The following is a 21661-nucleotide window of genomic DNA, read 5'->3' on the forward strand; positions in this document are numbered from 1 at the left end:
TCCTGCTCTGTGTGTGTGGGGCTCAGTCCCACACTGGGTGTGTGAGGATCAGGCTAACTCCAGCACTCGGCCAGGAATGGAGCCTGGGCTTTTCCTGCTCTGTGTGTGTGGGGCTCAGTCCCACACTGGGTGTGTGAGGATCAGGCTAACTCCAGCACTAGGCCAGGAATGGAGCCTGGGCCTTTTCTGCTCTGTGTGTGTGGGGCTCAGTCCCACACTGGGTGTGTGAGGATCAGGCTAACTCCAGCACTAGGCCAGGAATGGAGCCTGGGCCTTTTCTGCTCTGTGTGTGTGTGTGGGGGTGGGGGGTGTGGGGGAGGGAGCGGGGCTGGGCGGGAGGCGCTCAGTCCCACACTCCGAGTATGAGATCAGGCTAACTCTGGGGGGGCCCAGAAGAGCCGAGGGCCCAGGGGCAGCACGGGCCCAGCCCATACTGTGCGATATGTTGCGCGCACTAGGTCCGTGCAGCAGAGCTGGTGTCCGGTCGTCCTGCTTGACCCTTGACCCTGGACCAAGGCCTAGCTCTGTCAGGCCCGTGTGGTGGCTGGTGTGCAACGGCCGCCACACGTCAAAAAAATCCACGCGCAGGCAATTGGAGTTCAGGGCTGGAACATCGGGTCCTCCATTGAAACATCTATGAACCCGTGTGGAAGCAAGTCATCCTCGTTCGAAGGGAGCGCCTTATGGTGAACGAGGCACTAGGCCCAGAATGGAGCCTGGGCTTTTCCTGCCGATCGTCAAGCTGTCTTTTCTTTGCCCCCTCAGGTGGTTCCACCGGGACATTAGCGGAACGGACGCTGAGAAGCTGCTGAAAAGCCGTGGTGTGCATGGCAGCTTCCTGGCTCGACCCAGCAAGCAGAACCCGGGCGATTTCTCCCTCTCTATCCGGTGAGTGACGTGTATAAGAAACATCCGAAACAGGTGCAGGAGTCGGCCATTTTGCCCCTCGAGCCCCTGCTCCGCCATTCAATAAGATTACGGCTGATCCGATCATGGACACAGCTCCACTTCCCTCCCCTTCACTCCCTTCTCGCTCAAAAACCTGTCCATCTCCGCCTTAAATATATTCAATGTCCCGGCCCCCACAGCTTTCTGGGGCAGAGAATTCCACAAATTGACAAGAAGAAATTCCTCCTCATCTCAGTTTTAAATGGGCGGCCCCTTATTCTAAGACCATGCCCCCCTAGTTCTAGTCTCCCCCCATCAGTGGAAACATCCTCTCTGCATCCACCTTGTCGAGCCCCCCTCATAATCTGATACGTTTCGATAAGATCACCTCTCATTCTTCTGAACTCCAATGAGTAGAGGCCCAACCTCCTCAACCTTTCCTCATAAGTCAACCCCCTCATCCCCGGAATCAACCGAGTGAACCTTCTCTGAACTGCCTCCAAAGCAAGTGTATCCTTTCGTAAATACGGAGACCAAAACTGCACGCAGTACTCCAGGTGTGGCCTCACCAATACCCTGTAGAAACATAGAAACATAGAAAATAGGTGCAGGAGGAGGCCATTCGGCCCTTCGAGCCTGCACCACCATTCAGTAAGATCATGGCTGATCATTCACCTCAGTACCCCTTTCCTGCTTTCTCTCCATACCCCTTGATCCCTTTAGCTGTAAGGGCCACATCTAACTCCCTCTTGAATATATCCAGTGAACTGGCATCAGCAACTTTCTGAGGTAGAGAATTCCACAGGTTAACAAGTCCTCTGAGTGAAGAAGTTTCTCCTCATCTCAGTCCTAAATGGCTTACCCCTCATCCTTAGACTGTGACCCCTGGTTCTGGACTTCCCCAACATCGGGAACATTCTACCTGCATCTAACCTGTCCAATCCCATCAGAATCTTATACGTTTCTATGAGATCCCCTCTCATCCTTCTAAACTCAAGTGAATAAAGGCCCAGTTGATCCAGTCACTCTTCATATGACAGTCCTGCCATCCCGGGAATCAGTCTGGTGAACCTTCGCTGCACTCCCTCAATAGCAAGAATGTCCTTCCTCAGATTAGGAGACCAAAACTGAACACAATATTCCAGATGAGGCCTCACCAAGGCCCTGTACAACTGCAGTAAGACCTCCCTGCTCCTATACTCAAATGCTCTCGCTATGAAGGCCAACATACCATTTGCCTTCTTCACCGCCTGCTGTACCTGCATGCCAACCTTCAATGACTGATGAACCATGACACCCAGGTCTCATTGCACCTCCCCTTTTCCTAATCTGTCACCATTCAGATAATATTCTGCCTTCCTGTTTTTGCCACCAAAGTGGATAACCTCACATTTATCCACATTATACTGCATCTGCCATGCATTTGCCCACTCACCTAACCTGTCCAAGTCACCCTGCAGCCTCTTAGCATCCTCCTCACAGCTCACACCGCCACCCAGCTTAGTGTCATCTGCAAACTTGGAGATATTACGCTCAATTCCTTCATCTAAATCATTGATGTATATTGTAAATAGCTGGGGTCCCAGCACTGAGCCCTGCGGCACCCCACTAGTCACTACCTGCCATTCTGAAAAGGACCCGTTTATCCCGACTCTCTGCTTCCTGTCTGCCAACCAGTTCTCTATCCACGTCAGCACATTACCCCCAATACCATGTGCTTTGATTGTGCGGGACCTTGTCAAAAGCCTTTTGAAAGTCCAAATACACCACATCCACTGGTTCTCCCTTGTCTACTCTACCAGTTACATCCTCAAAAAATTCCAGTTGTAGCAACAGCTGATCTGATCTTGGCCTCAACTCCACTTCCCCGCCCGCTCCCCATAACCCTTAACTCTCCTGTCGTTCAAGAATCTGTCTATCTCTGTCTTGAATTTATTCAATGACCCGGCTTCCACAGCTCTCTGGGGCAGAGAATTCCACAAATTTACAACCCTCTGAGAGAAGGAATTAGTCAGAACATCAGAACTAGGAGCAGGAGTCGGCCATTCGGCCCCTCGGGCCTGCTCCGCCATTTAATACCATCATGGCTGATCCGATCATGGACACAGCTCCACTTCCCTGCCCGCTCCCCTTATCCCCTTATCGGTTAAGAAACTGTCTATCTCTGTCTTACATTTATTCAATGTCCCGGCTTCCACAGCTCTCTGAGGCAGCGAATTCCACAGATTTACAACCCTCTGAGAGAAGAAATTCCTCCTCATCTCAGTTTTAAATGGGCGGCCCCTTATTCTAAGACCATGCCCCCTAGTTCTAGTCTCCCCCATCAGTGGGAACATCCTCTCTGCATCCACCTTGTCGAGCCCCCCTCATAATCTGATACGTTTCGATAAGATCACCTCTCATTCTTCTGAACTCCAATGAGTAGAGGCCCAACCTCCTCAACCTTTCCTCATAAGACAACCCCCTCATCCCCGGAATCAACCGAGTGAACATTCACCCTCATCTCCGTCTTCAATGGGCGACCTCTAATTCTGGAACTACGCTCCTTAGTTCTAGATTCCCCTACGAGGGGAAACATCCTCTCCGCATCTACCCTGTCCAGCCCCCTCAGAATCTAATACAACCTTCCGGATGTACTAGGGAACCGAGGGTCCAGTGAGAAGGAGGAACTGAAGGATATCCTTATTAGGCGGGAGATTGTGTTGGGGAAATTGATGGGATTGAAGGCCGATAAATCCCCAGGGCCTGATAGTCTGCATCCCAGAGTACTTAAGGAAGTGGCCCTAGAAATAGTGGATGCATTGGTGATCATTTTCCAACAGTCTATCGACTCGGGATCAGTTCCTATGGACTGGAGGGTAGCTCATGTAACACCACTTTTTAACAAAGGAGGGAGAGAGAAAACGGGTAATTATAGACCGGTCAGCCTGACATCAGTAGTGGGGAAAATGTTGGATTCCATCATTAAGGATGAAATAGCAGCCCATTTGGAAAGCAGTGACAGGATCGGTCCGAGTCAGCATGGATTTATAAAGGGGAAATCCTGCTTGACGTATCTACTGGAATTTTTTGAGGATGTAACTCGCAGAGTGGACAAAGGAGAACCAGTGGATGTGGTGTATTTGGACTTTCAAAAGGCTTTTGACAAGGTCCCACACAAGAGATTGGTGTGCAAAATTAAAGCACATGGTATTGGGGGTAATGTACTGACGTGGATAGAGAACTGGTTGGCAGACAGGAAGCAGAGAGTCGGGATAAACTGGTCCTTTTCAGAATGGCAGGCAGTGACTAGTGGGGTGCCGCAGGGCTCAGTGCTGGGACCCCAGCTCTTTACAATATACATTAGCGATTTAGATGAAGGAATTGAATGTAATATCTCCAAGTTTGCAGATGACACTAAGCTGGGTGGCGGTGTGAGCTGTGAGGAGGATGCTAAGAGGCTGCAGGGTGACTTGGACAGGTTAGGTGAGTGGGCAAATGCATGGCAGATGCAGTATAATGTGGATAAATGTGAGGTTATCCACTTTGGGGGCAAAAACACGAAGACAGAATATTATCTGAATGGTGACAGATTAGGAAAAGGGGAGGTGCAACGAGACCTGGGTGTCATGGTACATCAGTCATTGAAGGTTGGCATGCAGGTACAGCAGGCGGTGAAGAAGGCAAATGGTATGTTGGCCTTCATAGCGAGGGGATTTGAGTATAGGAGCAGGGAGGTCTTACTGCGATTGTACAGGGTCTTAGTGAGGCCACACCTGGAATATTGTGTTCAGTTTTGGTCTCCTAATCTGAGGAAGGACATTCTTGCTATTGAGGGAGTGCAGCGAAGGTTCACCAGACTGATTCCCGGGATGGCGGGACTGACATATGAGGAGCGACTGGATCAACTGGGCCTTTATACACTGGAGTTTAGAAGGATGAGAGGGAATCTCATAGAAACATATAAAATTCTGACGGGATTGGACAGGTTAGATGCGGGAAGAATGTTCCCGATGTTGGGGAAGTCCAGAACCAGGGGTCACAGTCTAAGGATAAGGGGTAAGCCATTTAGGACCGAGATGAGGAGAAACTTCTTCACTCAGAGAGTGGTGAACCTGTGGAATTCCCTGCCGCAGAGAGTTGTTGAGGCCAGTTCATTGGATATATTCCAGAGGGAGTTAGATGTGGCCCTTACGGCTAAAGGGATCGAGGGGAATGGAGAGAAAGCAGGAAAGGGGTACTGAGGTGAATGATCAGCCATGATCTCATTGAATGGCGGTGCAGGCTCGAAGGGCCGAATGGCCGACTCCTGCACCCACTTTCTATGTTTCTGCCGTGTGTGCACGTGAGAGGATGCTCGCAGCTTTGCCGAGCTACCTCGGGGAAGCCCCCTCCGTGCCGTTCCGCCCTGCGCGGAGGGGGGGATTCCTGTCCGGGCCGCTCCGGCACACTCTCGACGTTGCCGACCTCGTCTGCCGTCCGGACACGCCGCAGTGCACCATCTTGCCGTCTGCAGGAGGCGGCGGCTCCCGAATGGAGTGCACTCTCGGCGGGAGTCCTCCCGTTCTCCGTCGGGGGGGGGTACTTGGCCCGGAGGGCGGCGCACGGAGCAGCCCGCGTGCCATCGTTTTTTGTTTTTTTTTGTAAAGCCGGTTCACGGACTCCCGGGCCCTCCTGCCTGTGCTGCTGCGGTCTGGAGGAGTCCGCGTTCCAGGTCGAGTGCGCGGGGCTGCAGCCCCCCCCAACTGTTGCAATATCTGAAGGGGCCGCTCCTCGCGTCCTGGCTGCACCCTCAGCCCCACGTTCCCGGGCACTGGGCACCCCCTGTGCGGAGGGAGAGGGGAGCGGGCAGGTCCGAGGGCCTCCTCGTGCAGGCCTGCTCCCGGGGCCTGGCCAAGGGGGCCCATCGGCCAAGGGGGCCCGCGAGCAGGCCCCACCGACTCGTTCAGCCCGACTGCCCGCCTCTCTTCCCCGGCTACGCCCGGGCCCCGGTGCCCCCAGCACGCGGTGTCCACCGGTACGCTCGTGGCCTTCCGCGAGAGGTGGGCGCCGGAGAGACTGGAGGGCATCGTTTCGACAGGGAACAACGTTTTAATTGAATTCGATTTGTACGGGTCCCTCTGATATTTATTGGGTAATTTGTGGATTTCTGTGCCCTCACGCGATTTAGAGTTACTTTAAAATTCTTGTGGAGCTGTTGCGTGGCTGAGCCAATCACGTGATGTTCACAAGATTCAATAAAACCCCAACCAGTTGGGTTCAGGGGGATCCACGATGAGGTATGCAGGTGTGAGCACAGTGGATGAACTGGTAATGTCTCCAACCTTTGCTCATAAGCCAACGAGTTCTTGTTATCAATGTGTTGCTACGAATTCTTTAGCAAAGACCCCATGAAGAAAATATATTACACCCTCCCTATCTCTGTAACCTCCTCCAGCCCCTACACCCCTCCCTATCTCTGTAACCTCCTCCAGCCCCGACACCCCTCCCTATCTCTGTAACCTCCTCCAGCCCCTACACCCCTCTCTATCTCTGCATCTTTCTCCAGCCCCGACACCCCTCCCTATCTCTGTAACCTCCTCCAGCCCCGACACCCCTCCCTAACTCTATCACCTCTTTCAGCCTCTAAACCCCTCCCTATCTCTGTAACCTGCTCCAGCCCCGACACCCCTCCCTAACTCTATCACCTCTTTCAGCCTCTAAACCTCTCCCTATCTCTGTAACCTGCTCCAGCCCCGACACCCCTCGCTATCTCTGTAACCTCCTCCAGCCCCGACACCCCTCGCTATCTCTGTAACCTCCTCCAGCCCCGACACCCCTCCCTATCTATGTAACCTCCTCCAGCCCCAACACCCCTCCCTATCTCTGTAACCTCCTCCAGCCCCTACACCCCTCTCGATCTCTGTAACCCCCCTCAAGCCCCTACACCCCTCTCTATCTCTATACCCTCCTCCATCCCCTGCACCCCTCTTTATCTCTGTAACCCCCTCCAGCCCCTACACCCCTCCCTATCTCTGTAACCTCCTCCAGCCCCTACACCCCTCCCTATCTCTGTAACCTCCTCCAGCCCCTACACGCCTCCCTATCTCTATAACCTCCTCCAGCCCCTACACCCCTCCCTATCTCTGTAACCTCCTCCAGCCCTGACACCCCTCCCTATCTCTGTAACCTCCTCCAATCCCTACACCCCTCCCTATCTCTGTAACCTCCTCCAGCCCCCTAGACCCCTCCCTATCTCTGTACCTTCCTCCAGCCCCTACACCCCTCCCTATCTCTGTAATCTCCTCCAGCCCCTACACCCCTCCCTATCTCTGTAACCTTCTCCAGCCCCTACACCCGTCCCTATCTCTGTAACCCCCTCCAGCCCCTACACCCCTCCCTATCTCTGTAACCTCCTCCAGCCCCTACACCCCTCCCTATCTCTGTAACCTCCTCCAGCCCCTACACCCCTCCCTATCTCTGTAACCTCCAGCCCCACAACCCCCGAGATGTCTGCACTCCTCTAATTCTGCCCTCCTGACCATCCCTGATTATAATCGCTCCACCATCGGTGGCCGTGCCTTCTGTTGCCTGGGCCCCAAGCTCCGGATCTCCCTCCCTCAACCTCTCCGCCTCTCGACCTCTCTCTCCTCCTTCGAGACGTTCCTTAAAACCGACCTCTTTGACCCAGCTTTTGGTCACCTGCCCTAATTTCTCCTTGTGGGGCTCGGTGTCAAATTGTGCCTGATTACGCTCCTATGAGACAGGGACGGAGGGAGAGGGAATGAGAGTCAGCGACAGGGAGAGTGAGAGAGAGAAACCGACACAGAGAGAAAGAGAGGGACAGAGAGAGAAAGCGGTAAAAAGAGAGAAGTACAGGGACAGAGGGAGAGAGAGAGAGAGCAAGAGACAGGGCAGAGGGAGAGGGAGAGAGAGAGAGAGCGCGAGCGAGATGGACAGCACGAGAGAAGGAGAGACTGGGACAGACGGAGAGAGAGAGAGAGCGAGAGACAGGGACAGAGAGAGAGAGACAGAGAGAGAGAGACAGAGAGAGAGAGGGAGAGACAGAGCGAGAGAGAGAGTGAGGGAGAGAGACAGACAGAGAGAGAGAGAGACAGACAGAGAGAGAGAGACAGACAGAGAGAGAGACAGAGAGAGAGAGAGAGAGATGGAGAGAGAGAAACAGAAAGAGAGACAGAGACAGAGAGAAAGGGAGAGACAGAGCGAGCGAGAGAGTGAGACACAGAGAGAGAGACAGAGAGAGAGAGAGGGAGAGAGAGAGAGAGAGGGATAGACAGAGCGAGAGAGGGAGAGACAGAGCGAGAGAGAGAGTGAGGGAGAGAGAGAGACAGAGAGAGAGAGAGACAGAGAGAGAGAGAGACAGAGAGAGAGAGAGACAGAGAGAGAGAGAGAGAGAGACAGAGAGAGAGAGATTGAGAGAGTGAAACAGAAAGAGAGACAGAGACAGAGAGACAGAGAGAGAGAGGGAGAGACAGAGCGAGAGAGAGTGAGCGAGAGAGTGAGACACAGAGAGAGAGACAGAGAGAGAGAGAGGGAGAGAGAGAGCGAGAGAGACAGAGAGACAGAGCGAGAGAGAGAGAGAGAGGGACAGATAAAGAGAGAGAGACAGAGAGACAGAGATAGAGAGAGGGACAGAGAGAGAAAGAGAGAGACAGGGATAGAGGGAGTGAGGGAGAGAGAGAGAGAGACGGGGAGAGACGGAGAGAGAGACGGAGACCGAGGGAGAGAAAAAGGGAGAGGCGGAGAGAGCGAGAGAGAGAGACAGAGAGAGACAGAGAGAGAGATGGACAATAAGGAAGCTGGAATTTACACGGTCCGTGTAACAGAGCGAAATCTCCCAAGCCACATGTCTCTGGGGGCTGTTCGCGGATTGACTCAGTAACGTGTCTGTCTGCCCCCTCTCGACGCATAGGGTCAGCGAGCAAGTGACGCACATCCGGATCCAGAACACGGGAGATTACTACGACCTGTACGGGGGCGAGAAGTTTGCCACGTTGTCCGAGCTGGTCCAGTACTACACCGAGCAGGAGAACATTCTCCAGGACAAGGACGGAACCATCATCGAACTGAAGTATCCACTGAACTGCTCCGATCCAACCAATGAGAGGTGAGGAGAGGCACTGCCTCTGATATACCCCACACCCCTCACTGTAACACTGATATACCCCACACCCCTCACTGTAACACTGATATACCCCACACCCCTCACTGTAACACTGATATACCCCACACCCCTCACTGTAACACTGATATACCCCACACCCCTCACTGTAACACTGATATACCCCACACCCCTCACTGTAACACTGATATACCCCACACCCCTCACTGTAACACTGATATACCCCACACCCCTCACTGTAACACTGATATACCCCACACCCCTCACTGTAACACAGATATACCCCACACCCCTCACTGTAACACTGATATACCCACACCCCTCACTGTAACACTGATATACCCCACACCTCTCACTGTAACACTGATATACCCCACACCCCTCACTGTAACACTGATATACCCCACACCCCTCACTGTAACACTGATATACCCACACCCCTCACTGTAACACTGATATACCCCACACCTCTCACTGTAACACTGATATACCCCACACCTCTCACTGTAACACGGATATATCCCACACCTCTCACTGTAACACTGATATACCCCACACCTCTCACTGTAACACTGATATACCCCACACCCCTCACTGTAACACAGATATACCCCACACCCCTCACTGTAACACTGATATACCTCACACCACTCACTATAACACTGGTATAGCCCACACCACTCACTGTAACACGGATATACCCTACACCCCTCACTGTAACACCGATATACCCCACACCCCTCACTGTAACACTGATATACCCCACACCCCTCACTGTAACACGGATATACCCCACACCCCTCACTGTAACACTGATATACCCCACACCACTCACTATAACACTGATATAGCCCACACCTCTCACTGTAACACTGATATACCCCACACCCCTCACTATAACACTGATATACCCCACACCCCTCACTGTAACACAGATATACCCCACACCCCTCACTGTAACACTGATATACCCACACCCCTCACTGTAACACTGATATACCCCACACCTCTCACTGTAACACTGATATACCCCACACCCCTCACTGTAACACTGATATACCCCACACCCCTCACTGTAACACTGATATACCCACACCCCTCACTGTAACACTGATATACCCCACACCTCTCACTGTAACACTGATATACCCCACACCTCTCACTGTAACACGGATATATCCCACACCTCTCACTGTAACACTGATATACCCCACACCTCTCACTGTAACACTGATATACCCCACACCCCTCACTGTAACACAGATATACCCCACAACCCTCACTGTAACACTGATATACCTCACACCACTCACTATAACACTGGTATAGCCCACACCACTCACTGTAACACGGATATACCCTACACCCCTCACTGTAACACCGATATACCCCACACCCCTCACTGTAACACTGATATACCCCACACCCCTCACTGTAACACGGATATACCCCACACCCCTCACTGTAACACTGATATACCCCACACCCCTCACTGTAACACTGATATACCCCACACCCCTCACTGTAACACTGATATACCCCACACCACTCACTATAACACTGATATAGCCCACACCTCTCACTGTAACACTGATATACCCCACACCCCTCACTGTAACACGGATATACCCCACACCCCTCACTGTAACACTGAAATACCCCACACCTCTCACTGTAACACTGATATACCCCACACCCCTCACTGTAACACTGATATACCCCACACACCTCACTGTAACACTGATATACCCCACACCCCTCACTGTAACACTGATATACCCCACACCCCTCACTGTAACACTGATATACCCCACATCCCTCACTGTAACACTGATATATCCCACACCCCTCACTGTAACACTGATATACCCCACACTCCTCACTGTAACACTGATATACCCCTCACCCCTCACTGTAACACTGATATACCTCACACCCCTCACTGTAACACTGATATACCTCACACCACTCACTATAACACTGATATAGCCCACACCACTCACTGTAACACGGATATACCCCACACCCCTCACTGTAACACTGATATACCCCACACCACTCACTATAACACTGATATAGCCCACACCACTCACTGTAACACGGATATACCCCACACCCCTCACTGTAACACCGATATACCCCACACCCCTCACTGTAACACTGATATACCCCACACCCCTCACTGTAACACCGATATACCCCACACCCCTCACTGTAACACTGATATAACCCACACCCCTCACTGTAACACTGATATACCTCACACCACTCACTATAACACTGATATAGCCCACACCACTCACTGTAACACGGATATACCCCACACCCCTCACTGTAACACCGATATACCCCACACCCCTCACTGTAACACTGATATACCCCACACCCCTCACTGTAACACTGATATACCCCACACCCCTCACTGTAACACTGATATACCCCACACCCCTCACTGTAACACTGATATACCCCACACCCCTCACTGTAACACGGATATACCCCACACCCCTCACTGTAACACGGATATACTCCACACCTCTCACTGTAACACTGATATACCCCACACCCGGGAAATTGTGTTGGGGAAATTGATGGGATTGAAGGCCGATAAATCTCCAGGGCCTGATGGACTGCATCCAGAGTACTTAAGGAGGTGGCCTTGGAAATAGTGGATGCGGTGACAGTCATTTTCCAACATTCCATTGACTCTGGATCAGTTCCTATGGAGTGGAGGGTAGCCAATGTAACCCCACTTTTTAAAAAAGGAGGGAGAGAGAAAACAGGGAATTATAGACCGGTCAGCCTGACATCGGTAGTGGGTAAAATGATGGAATCAATTATTAAGGATGTCATAGCAGTGCATTTGGAAAGAGGTGACATGATAGGTCCAAGTCAGCATGGATTTGTGAAAGGGAAATCATGCTTGACAAATCTTCTGGAAGTTTTTGAGGATGTTTCCAGTAGAGTGGATAAGGGAGAACCAGTTGATGTGGTATATTTGGACTTTCAGAAGGCGTTCGACAAGGTCCCACACAAGAGATTGATGTGCAAAGTTAGAGCACATGGGATTGGGGGTAGTGTACTGACATGGATTGAGAACTGGTTGTCAGACAGGAAGCAAAGAGTAGGAGTAAATGGGTACTTTTCAGAATGGCAGCCAGTGACTAGTGGGGTACCGCAAGGTTCTGTGCTGGGGCCCCAGCTGTTTACACTGTACATTAATGATTTAGATGAGGGGATTAAATGTAGTATCTCCAAATTTGCGGATGACACTAAGTTGGGTGGCAGTGTGAGCTGCGAGGAGGATGCTATGAGGCTGCAGAGCGACTTGGATAGGTTAGGTGAGTGGGCAAATGCATGGCAGATGAAGTATAATGTGGATAAATGTGAGGTTATCCACTTTGGTGGTAAAAACAGAGAGACAGACTATTATCTGAATGGTGACAGATTAGGAAAAGGGGAGGTGCAAAGAGACCTGGGTGTCATGGTACATCAGTCATTGAAGGTTGGCATGCAGGTACAGCAGGCGGTTAAGAAAGCAAATGGCATGTTGGCCTTCATAGCGAGGGGATTTGAGTACAGGGGCAGCGAGGTGTTGCTACAGTTGTACAGGGCATTGGTGAGGCCACACCTGGAGTATTGTGTACAGTTTTGGTCTCCTAACCTGAGGAAGGACATTCTTGCTATTGAGGGAGTGCAGCGAAGGTTCACCAGACTGATTCCCGGGATGGCGGGACTGACCTATCAAGAAAGACTGGATCAACTGGGCTTGTATTCACTGGAGTTCAGAAGAATGAGAGGGGACCCCATAGAAACATTTAAAATTCTGACGGGGTGAGACATGTTAGATGCAGGAAGAATGTTCCCAATGTTGGGGAAGTCCAGAACCAGGGGTCACAGTCTAAGGATAAGGGGTAAGCCATTTAGGACCGAGATGCGGAGGAACTTCTTCACCCAGAGAGTGGTGAACCTGTGGAATTCTCTACCGCAGAAAGTTGTTGAGGCCAATTCACTAAATATATTCAAAAAGGAGTTAGATGAGGTCCTTACTACTCGGGGGATCAAGGGGTATGGTGAGAAAGCAGGAAGGGGGTACTGAAGTTGAATGTTCAGCCATGAACTCATTGAATGGCGGTCCAGGCTAGAAGGGCCGAATGGCCTGCTCCTGCACCTATTTTCGATGTTTCTATGTTTCTATGTAACACTGATATACCCCACACCCCTCACTGTAACACTGATATACCCCACACCCCTCACTGTAACACTGATATACCCCACACCACTCACTGTAACACTGATATACCCCACACACCTCACTGTAACACTGATATATCCCACACCCCTCACTGTAACACTGATATACCCCACACCCCACACTGTAACACTGGTATACCCCACACCCTCACTGTAACACTGATATATCCCACAGCCCTCACTGTAACACTGATATACCCCACATCCCTCACTGTAACACTGATATACCCCACACCCCTCACTGTAACACTGATATACCCCACACCCCTCACTGTAACACTGATATACCCCACACCCCTCACTGTAACACTGATATACCCCACACCCCTCACTGTAACACTGATATACCCCACACCCCTCACTGTAACACTGATATACCCCACACCCCTCACTGTAACACTGATATATCCCACACCCCTCACTGTAACACTGATATACCGCACACCCCTCACTGTAACAATGATATACCCCACACCACTCACTGTAACACTGATATACCCCACACCCCTCACTGTAACACTGATATACCCCACACCCCTCACTGTAACACTGATATACCCCACACCCCTCACTGTAACACTGATATACCCCACACCCCTCACTGTAACACTGATATATCCCACACCCCTCACTATAACACTGATATACCCCACACCCCTCACTGTAACACTGATATACCCCACACCCCTCACTGTAACACTGATATACCCCACACCCCTCACTGTAACACTGATATACCCCACTCCCCTCACTGTAACACTGATATATCCCACACCCCTCACTATAACACTGATATATCCCACACCCCTCACTGTAACACTGATATACCCCACACCTCTCACTGTAACACTGGTATACCCCACACCCCTCACTGTAACACTGATATACCCCACACCCCTCACTGTAACACTGATATACCCCACACCCCTCACTGTAACACTGATATACCTCACACCCCTCACTGTAACACTGATATACCCTACACCCCTCACTGTAACACTGATATACCGCACATCCTCACTGTATTTTTTTAAATTTCAAAATGTACTTTATTCATTTCAAAAATGTGTACAGTACATTCAGAAGCAGTTCAGTACGTTTAGCTGCCGTCAGCGATCCCATACACTACATTTGGATGCTGACGGCAGTTCCGTTCGATACATTTCCTTGTTTTTCAGTTCAAGTACAATTCGGTACAATACGGGATACCTTGTAGTACATTCAACAAATTACATTGCATGTGTCACTATACAGTACACGGAATGGGTGACGGTACATTTACATTTTTTTCTTTTCAACGTGCATTACGAAACAGACCTTACATTTTACATGGCACTGCACAGGTGTTTACAGATCATGGTGCTCCATGTACACAAAAAAGAAGTTATAAGTACGGCCCGAGGGGAGTTTTATACTGATTCCTGCCCCTGGGTTTATCGTGGCAGAAAGGCTTTAAACTGTGGCCCTTCCCCACCGTGCCTTTGTGACGAGTGCACCAATTTTAAGTGCGTCCCTCAGCCCGTACTCCTGGATCTTGGATTGTGCCAGTCTGCAACACGCAGACGTGGACATCTCCTTGCTCTGGAAGAGCACACTCCTCACTGTAACACTGATATACCTCACACCCCTCACTGTAACACTGATATACCCCACACCCCTCACTGTAACACTGATATACCCCACACCCCTCACTGTAACACTAATATACCCCACACCCCTCATTGTAACACTGATATATCCCACACCCCTCACTGTAACACTGATATACCACACACCTCACTGTAACACTGATATACCCCACAACCCTCATTGTAACACTGATATACCCCACACCCCTCACTGTAACACTGATATACCCCACACCTCTCACTGTAACACTGATATACCCCACACCCCTCATTGTAACATTGATATGCCCCACACCCCTCACTGTAACACTGATATATCCCACCCCTCACTGTAACACTGATATACCCCACAACCCTCACTGTAACACTGATATACCCCACACCCCTCACTGTAACACTGATATACCCCACACCCCTCACTGTAACACTGATATACCCCACACCACTCACTGTAACACTGATATACCTCACACCCCTCACTGTAACACTGATATACCCCACACCCCTCACTGTAACACTGATATACCCCACACCCCTCACTGTAACACTGATATACCCCACACCCCTCACTGTAACACTGATATACCCCACACCCCTCACTGTAACACTGATATACCCCACACCACTCACTGTAACACTGATATACCTCACACCCCTCACTGTAACACTGATATACCCCACACCCCTCACTGTAACACTGATATACCCCACACCCCTCACTGTAACACTGATATATCCCTCACCCCTCACTGTAACACTGATATACCCCACACCCCTCACTGTAACACTGATATACCCCACACCCCTCACTGTAACACTGATATACCCCACACCCCTCACTGTAACACTGATATACCTCACACCCCTCACTGTAACACTGATATACCCTACACCCCTCACTTTAACACTGATATACCTCACACCCCTCACTGTAACACTGATATACCCCACACCCCTCACTGTAACACTGATATACCCCACACCCCTCACTGTAACACTGATATACCCCACACCCCTCACTGTAACACTGATATACCCCACACCCCTCACTGTAACACTGATATACCCCACACCCCTCACTGTAACACTGATATACCCCACACCACTCACTGTAACACTGATATACCCCACACACCTCACTGTAACACTGATATATCCCACACCCCTCACTGTAACACTGATATACCCCACACCCCACACTGTAACACTGGTATACCCCACACCCTCACTGTAACACTGATATATCCCACAGCCCTCACTGTAACACTGATATACCCCACATCCCTCACTGTAACACTGATATACCCCACACCCCTCACTGTAACACTGATATACCCCACACCCCTCACTGTAACACTGATATACCCCACACCCCTCACTGTAACACTGATATACCCCACACCCCTCACTGTAACACTGATATACCCCACACCCCTCACTGTAACACTGATATACCCCACACCCCTCACTGTAACACTGATATATCCCACACCCCTCACTGTAACACTGATATACCGCACACCCCTCACTGTAACAATGATATACCCCACACCACTCACTGTAACACTGATATACCCCACACCCCTCACTGTAACACTGATATACCCCACACCCCTCACTGTAACACTGATATACCCCACACCCCTCACTGTAACACTGATATACCCCACACCCCTCACTGTAACACTGATATATCCCACACCCCTCACTATAACACTGATATACCCCACACCCCTCACTGTAACACTGATATACCCCACACCCCTCACTGTAACACTGATATACCCCACACCCCTCACTGTAACACTGATATACCCCACTCCCCTCACTGTAACACTGATATATCCCACACCCCTCACTATAACACTGATATATCCCACACCCCTCACTGTAACACTGATATACCCCACACCTCTCACTGTAACACTGGTATACCCCACACCCCTCACTGTAACACTGATATACCCCACACCCCTCACTGTAACACTGATATACCCCACACCCCTCACTGTAACACTGATATACCTCACACCCCTCACTGTAACACTGATATACCCTACACCCCTCACTGTAACACTGATATACCGCACATCCTCACTGTATTTTTTTAAATTTCAAAATGTACTTTATTCATTTCAAAAATGTGTACAGTACATTCAGAAGCAGTTCAGTACGTTTAGCTGCCGTCAGCGATCCCATACACTACATTTGGATGCTGACGGCAGTTCCGTTCGATACATTTCCTTGTTTTTCAGTTCAAGTACAATTCGGTACAATACGGGATACCTTGTAGTACATTCAACAAATTACATTGCATGTGTCACTATACAGTACACGGAATGGGTGACGGTACATTTACATTTTTTTCTTTTCAACGTGCATTACGAAACAGACCTTACATTTTACATGGCACTGCACAGGTGTTTACAGATCATGGTGCTCCATGTACACAAAAAAGAAGTTATAAGTACGGCCCGAGGGGAGTTTTATACTGATTCCTGCCCCTGGGTTTATCGTGGCAGAAAGGCTTTAAACTGTGGCCCTTCCCCACCGTGCCTTTGTGACGAGTGCACCAATTTTAAGTGCGTCCCTCAGCCCGTACTCCTGGATCTTGGATTGTGCCAGTCTGCAACACGCAGACGTGGACATCTCCTTGCTCTGGAAGAGCACACTCCTCACTGTAACACTGATATACCTCACACCCCTCACTGTAACACTGATATACCCCACACCCCTCACTGTAACACTGATATACCCCACACCCCTCACTGTAACACTAATATACCCCACACCCCTCATTGTAACACTGATATATCCCACACCCCTCACTGTAACACTGATATACCACACACCTCACTGTAACACTGATATACCCCACAACCCTCATTGTAACACTGATATACCCCACACCCCTCACTGTAACACTGATATACCCCACACCTCTCACTGTAACACTGATATACCCCACACCCCTCATTGTAACATTGATATGCCCCACACCCCTCACTGTAACACTGATATATCCCACCCCTCACTGTAACACTGATATACCCCACAACCCTCACTGTAACACTGATATACCCCACACCCCTCACTGTAACACTGATATACCCCACACCCCTCACTGTAACACTGATATACCCCACACCACTCACTGTAACACTGATATACCTCACACCCCTCACTGTAACACTGATATACCCCACACCCCTCACTGTAACACTGATATACCCCACACCCCTCACTGTAACACTGATATACCCCACACCCCTCACTGTAACACTGATATACCCCACACCCCTCACTGTAACACTGATATACCCCACACCACTCACTGTAACACTGATATACCTCACACCCCTCACTGTAACACTGATATACCCCACACCCCTCACTGTAACACTGATATACCCCACACCCCTCACTGTAACACTGATATATCCCTCACCCCTCACTGTAACACTGATATACCCCACACCCCTCACTGTAACACTGATATACCCCACACCCCTCACTGTAACACTGATATACCCCACACCCCTCACTGTAACACTGATATACCTCACACCCCTCACTGTAACACTGATATACCCTACACCCCTCACTTTAACACTGATATACCTCACACCCCTCACTGTAACACTGATATACCCCACACCCCTCACTGTAACACTGATATACCCCACACCCCTCACTGTAACACTGATATACCCCACACCCCTCACTGTAACACTGATATACCCCACACCCCTCACTGTAACACTGATATACCACACACCCCTCACTGTAACACTGATATACCCTACACCCCTCACTGTAACACTGATATACCGCACATCCTCACTGTATTTTTTTAAATTTCAAAATGTACTTTATTCATTTCAAAAATGTGTACAGTACATTCAGAAGCAGTTCAGTACGTTTAGCTGCCGTCAGCGATCCCATACACTACATTTGGATGCTGACGGCAGTTCCGTTCGATACATTTCCTTGTTTTTCAGTTCAAGTACAATTCGGTCCAATACGGGAAACCTTGTAGTACATTCAACAAATTACATTTCATGTGTCACGATACAGTACACGGAATGGGTGACGGTACATTTACATTTTTTTCTTTTCAACGTGCATTACGAAACAGACCTTACATTGTACATGGCACTGCACAGGTGTTTACAGATCATGGTGCTCCATGTACACAAAAAAGAAGTTATAAGTACGGCCCGAGGGGAGTTTTATACTGATTCCTGCCCCTGGGTTTATTGTGGCAGAAAGGCTTTAAACTGTGGCCCTTCCCCACCGTGCCTTTGTGACGAGTGCACCAATTTTAAGTGCGTCCCTCAGCCCGTACTCCTGGATCTTGGATTGTGCCAGTCTGCAACACGCAGACGTGGACATCTCCTTGCTCTGGAAGAGCACACTCCTCACTGTAACACTGATATACCTCACACCTCTCACTGTAACACTGATATACCCCACACCCCTCACTGTAACACTGATATACCACACACACCTCACTGTAACACTGTATACCCCACACCCCTCACTGTAACACTGATATACCCCACACCCCTCACTGTAACACTGATATACCCCACACCCATCACTGTAACACTGATATACTCCACACCCCTCACTGTAACACTGATATACCCTACACCCCTCAGTGTAACACTGATATACCCCACACCCCTCACTGTAACACTGATATACCCCACACCCCTCACTGTAACACTGATATACCCCACACCCCTCACTGTAACACTGATATACCCCACACCCCTCACTGCAACACTGATATACCACACACACCTCACTGTAACACTGATATACCCCTCACCCCTCACTGCAACACTGATATACCACACACACCTCACTGTAACACTGATATACCCCTCACCCCTCACTGCAACACTGATATACCCCTCACCCCTCACTGCAACACTGATATACCCCACACCTCTCACTGTAACACTGATATACCCCACATCCCTCACTGCAACACTGAATTACCTCACACCCCTCACTGTAACACTGATATACCCCACACACCTCACTGTAACACTGATATACCCCACACCCCTCACTGTAACACTGATATACCCCACACCCCTCACTGTAACACTGATATACCCCACACCCCTCACTGTAACACTGATATACCCCACACACCTCACTGTAACACTGATATACCCCACACACCTCACTGTAACACTGATATACCCCACATCCCTCACTGTAACACTGATATACCCCACACCCCTCACTGTAACACTGATATATCCCTCACCCCTCACTGTAACACTGATATACCCCACACCCCTCATTGTAACACTGATATACCCCACACCCCTCACTGTAACACTGATATACCTCACATCCCTCACTGTAACACTGATATACCCCACACCCCTCACTGTAACACTGATATACCCCACATCCCTCACTGTAACACTGATATACCCCACACCCCTCACTGTAACACTGATATATCCCTCACCCCTCACTGTAACACTGATATACCCCACACCCCTCATTGTAACACTGATATACCCCACACCCCTCACTGTAACACTGATATACCTCACATCCCTCACTGTAACACTGATATACCCCACACCCCTCACTGTAACACTGATATACCCCACACCCCTCACTGTAACACTGATATACCTCACACCCCTCACTGTAACACTGATATACCCTACACCCCTCACTGTAACACTGATATACCGCACATCCTCACTGTATTTTTTTAAATTTCAAAATGTACTTTATTCATTTCAAAAATGTGTACAGTACATTCAGAAGCAGTTCAGTACGTTTAGCTGCCGTCAGCGATCCCATACACTACATTTGGATGCTGACGGAAGTTCCGTTCGATACATTTCCTTGTTTTTCAGTTCAAGTACAATTCGGTACAATACGGGATACCTTGTAGTACATTCAACAAATTACATTGCATGTGTCACTATACAGTACACGGAATGGGTGACGGTACATTTACATTTTTTTCTTTTCAACGTGCATTATGAAACCGACCTTACATTGTACATGGCACTGCACAGGTGTTTACAGATCATGGTGCTCCATGTACACAAAAAAGAAGTCATAAGTACTGCCCGAGGGGAGTTTTATACTGATTCCTGCCCCTGGGTTTATCGTGGCAGAAAGGCTTTAAACTGTGGCCCTTCCCCACCGTGCCTTTGTGACGAGTGCACCAATTTTAAGTGCGTCCCTCAGCCCGTACTCCTGGATCTTGGATTGTGCCAGTCTGCAACACGCAGACGTGGACATCTCCTTGCTCTGGAAGAGCACACTCCTCACTGTAACACTGATATACCTCACACCTCTCACTGTAACACTGATATACCCCTCACCCCTCACTGTAACACTGATATACCCCACACCCCTCACTGTAACACTGATATACCCCACACCCCTCACTGTAACACTGATATACCTCACACCCCTCACTGTAACACTGATATACCCCACACACCTCACTGTAACACTGATATACCCCACACCCCTCACTGTAACACTGATATACCCCACACACCTCACTGTAACACTGATATACCCCACACCCCTCACTGTAACACTGATATACCCCACACCCCTCACTGTAACACTGATGTACCCCACACCCCTCAATGTAACACTGATATACCCCACACCCCTCACTGTAACACTGATAAACACCACACCCCTCATTGTAACACTGATATACCCTACACCCCTCACTGTAACACTGATATACCCCACACTCCTCACTGTAACACTGATATAC

The 21661-nt window shown here is 49.8% G+C and overlaps 1 protein-coding gene across 1 annotated transcript in view; it reads left to right on the forward strand.

Moving 5' to 3' along the window:
• LOC139253669 (tyrosine-protein phosphatase non-receptor type 6-like) overlaps positions 1–21661 on the forward strand; it is a 148869-nt gene that overhangs the window by 26001 nt on the left and 101207 nt on the right. Inside the window, exons 2-3 of the mRNA XM_070873507.1 lie at positions 766–888; positions 8780–8974. Of these exons, the coding sequence (XP_070729608.1) occupies positions 766–888; positions 8780–8974 (318 nt within the window). The remainder of the gene's footprint in view (positions 1–765; positions 889–8779; positions 8975–21661) is intronic.

This window comes from Pristiophorus japonicus, unplaced genomic scaffold (genome assembly GCF_044704955.1).
Source record: "Pristiophorus japonicus isolate sPriJap1 unplaced genomic scaffold, sPriJap1.hap1 HAP1_SCAFFOLD_497, whole genome shotgun sequence".
In the NCBI taxonomy this organism is placed as follows: Eukaryota; Metazoa; Chordata; class Chondrichthyes; family Pristiophoridae; genus Pristiophorus; species Pristiophorus japonicus.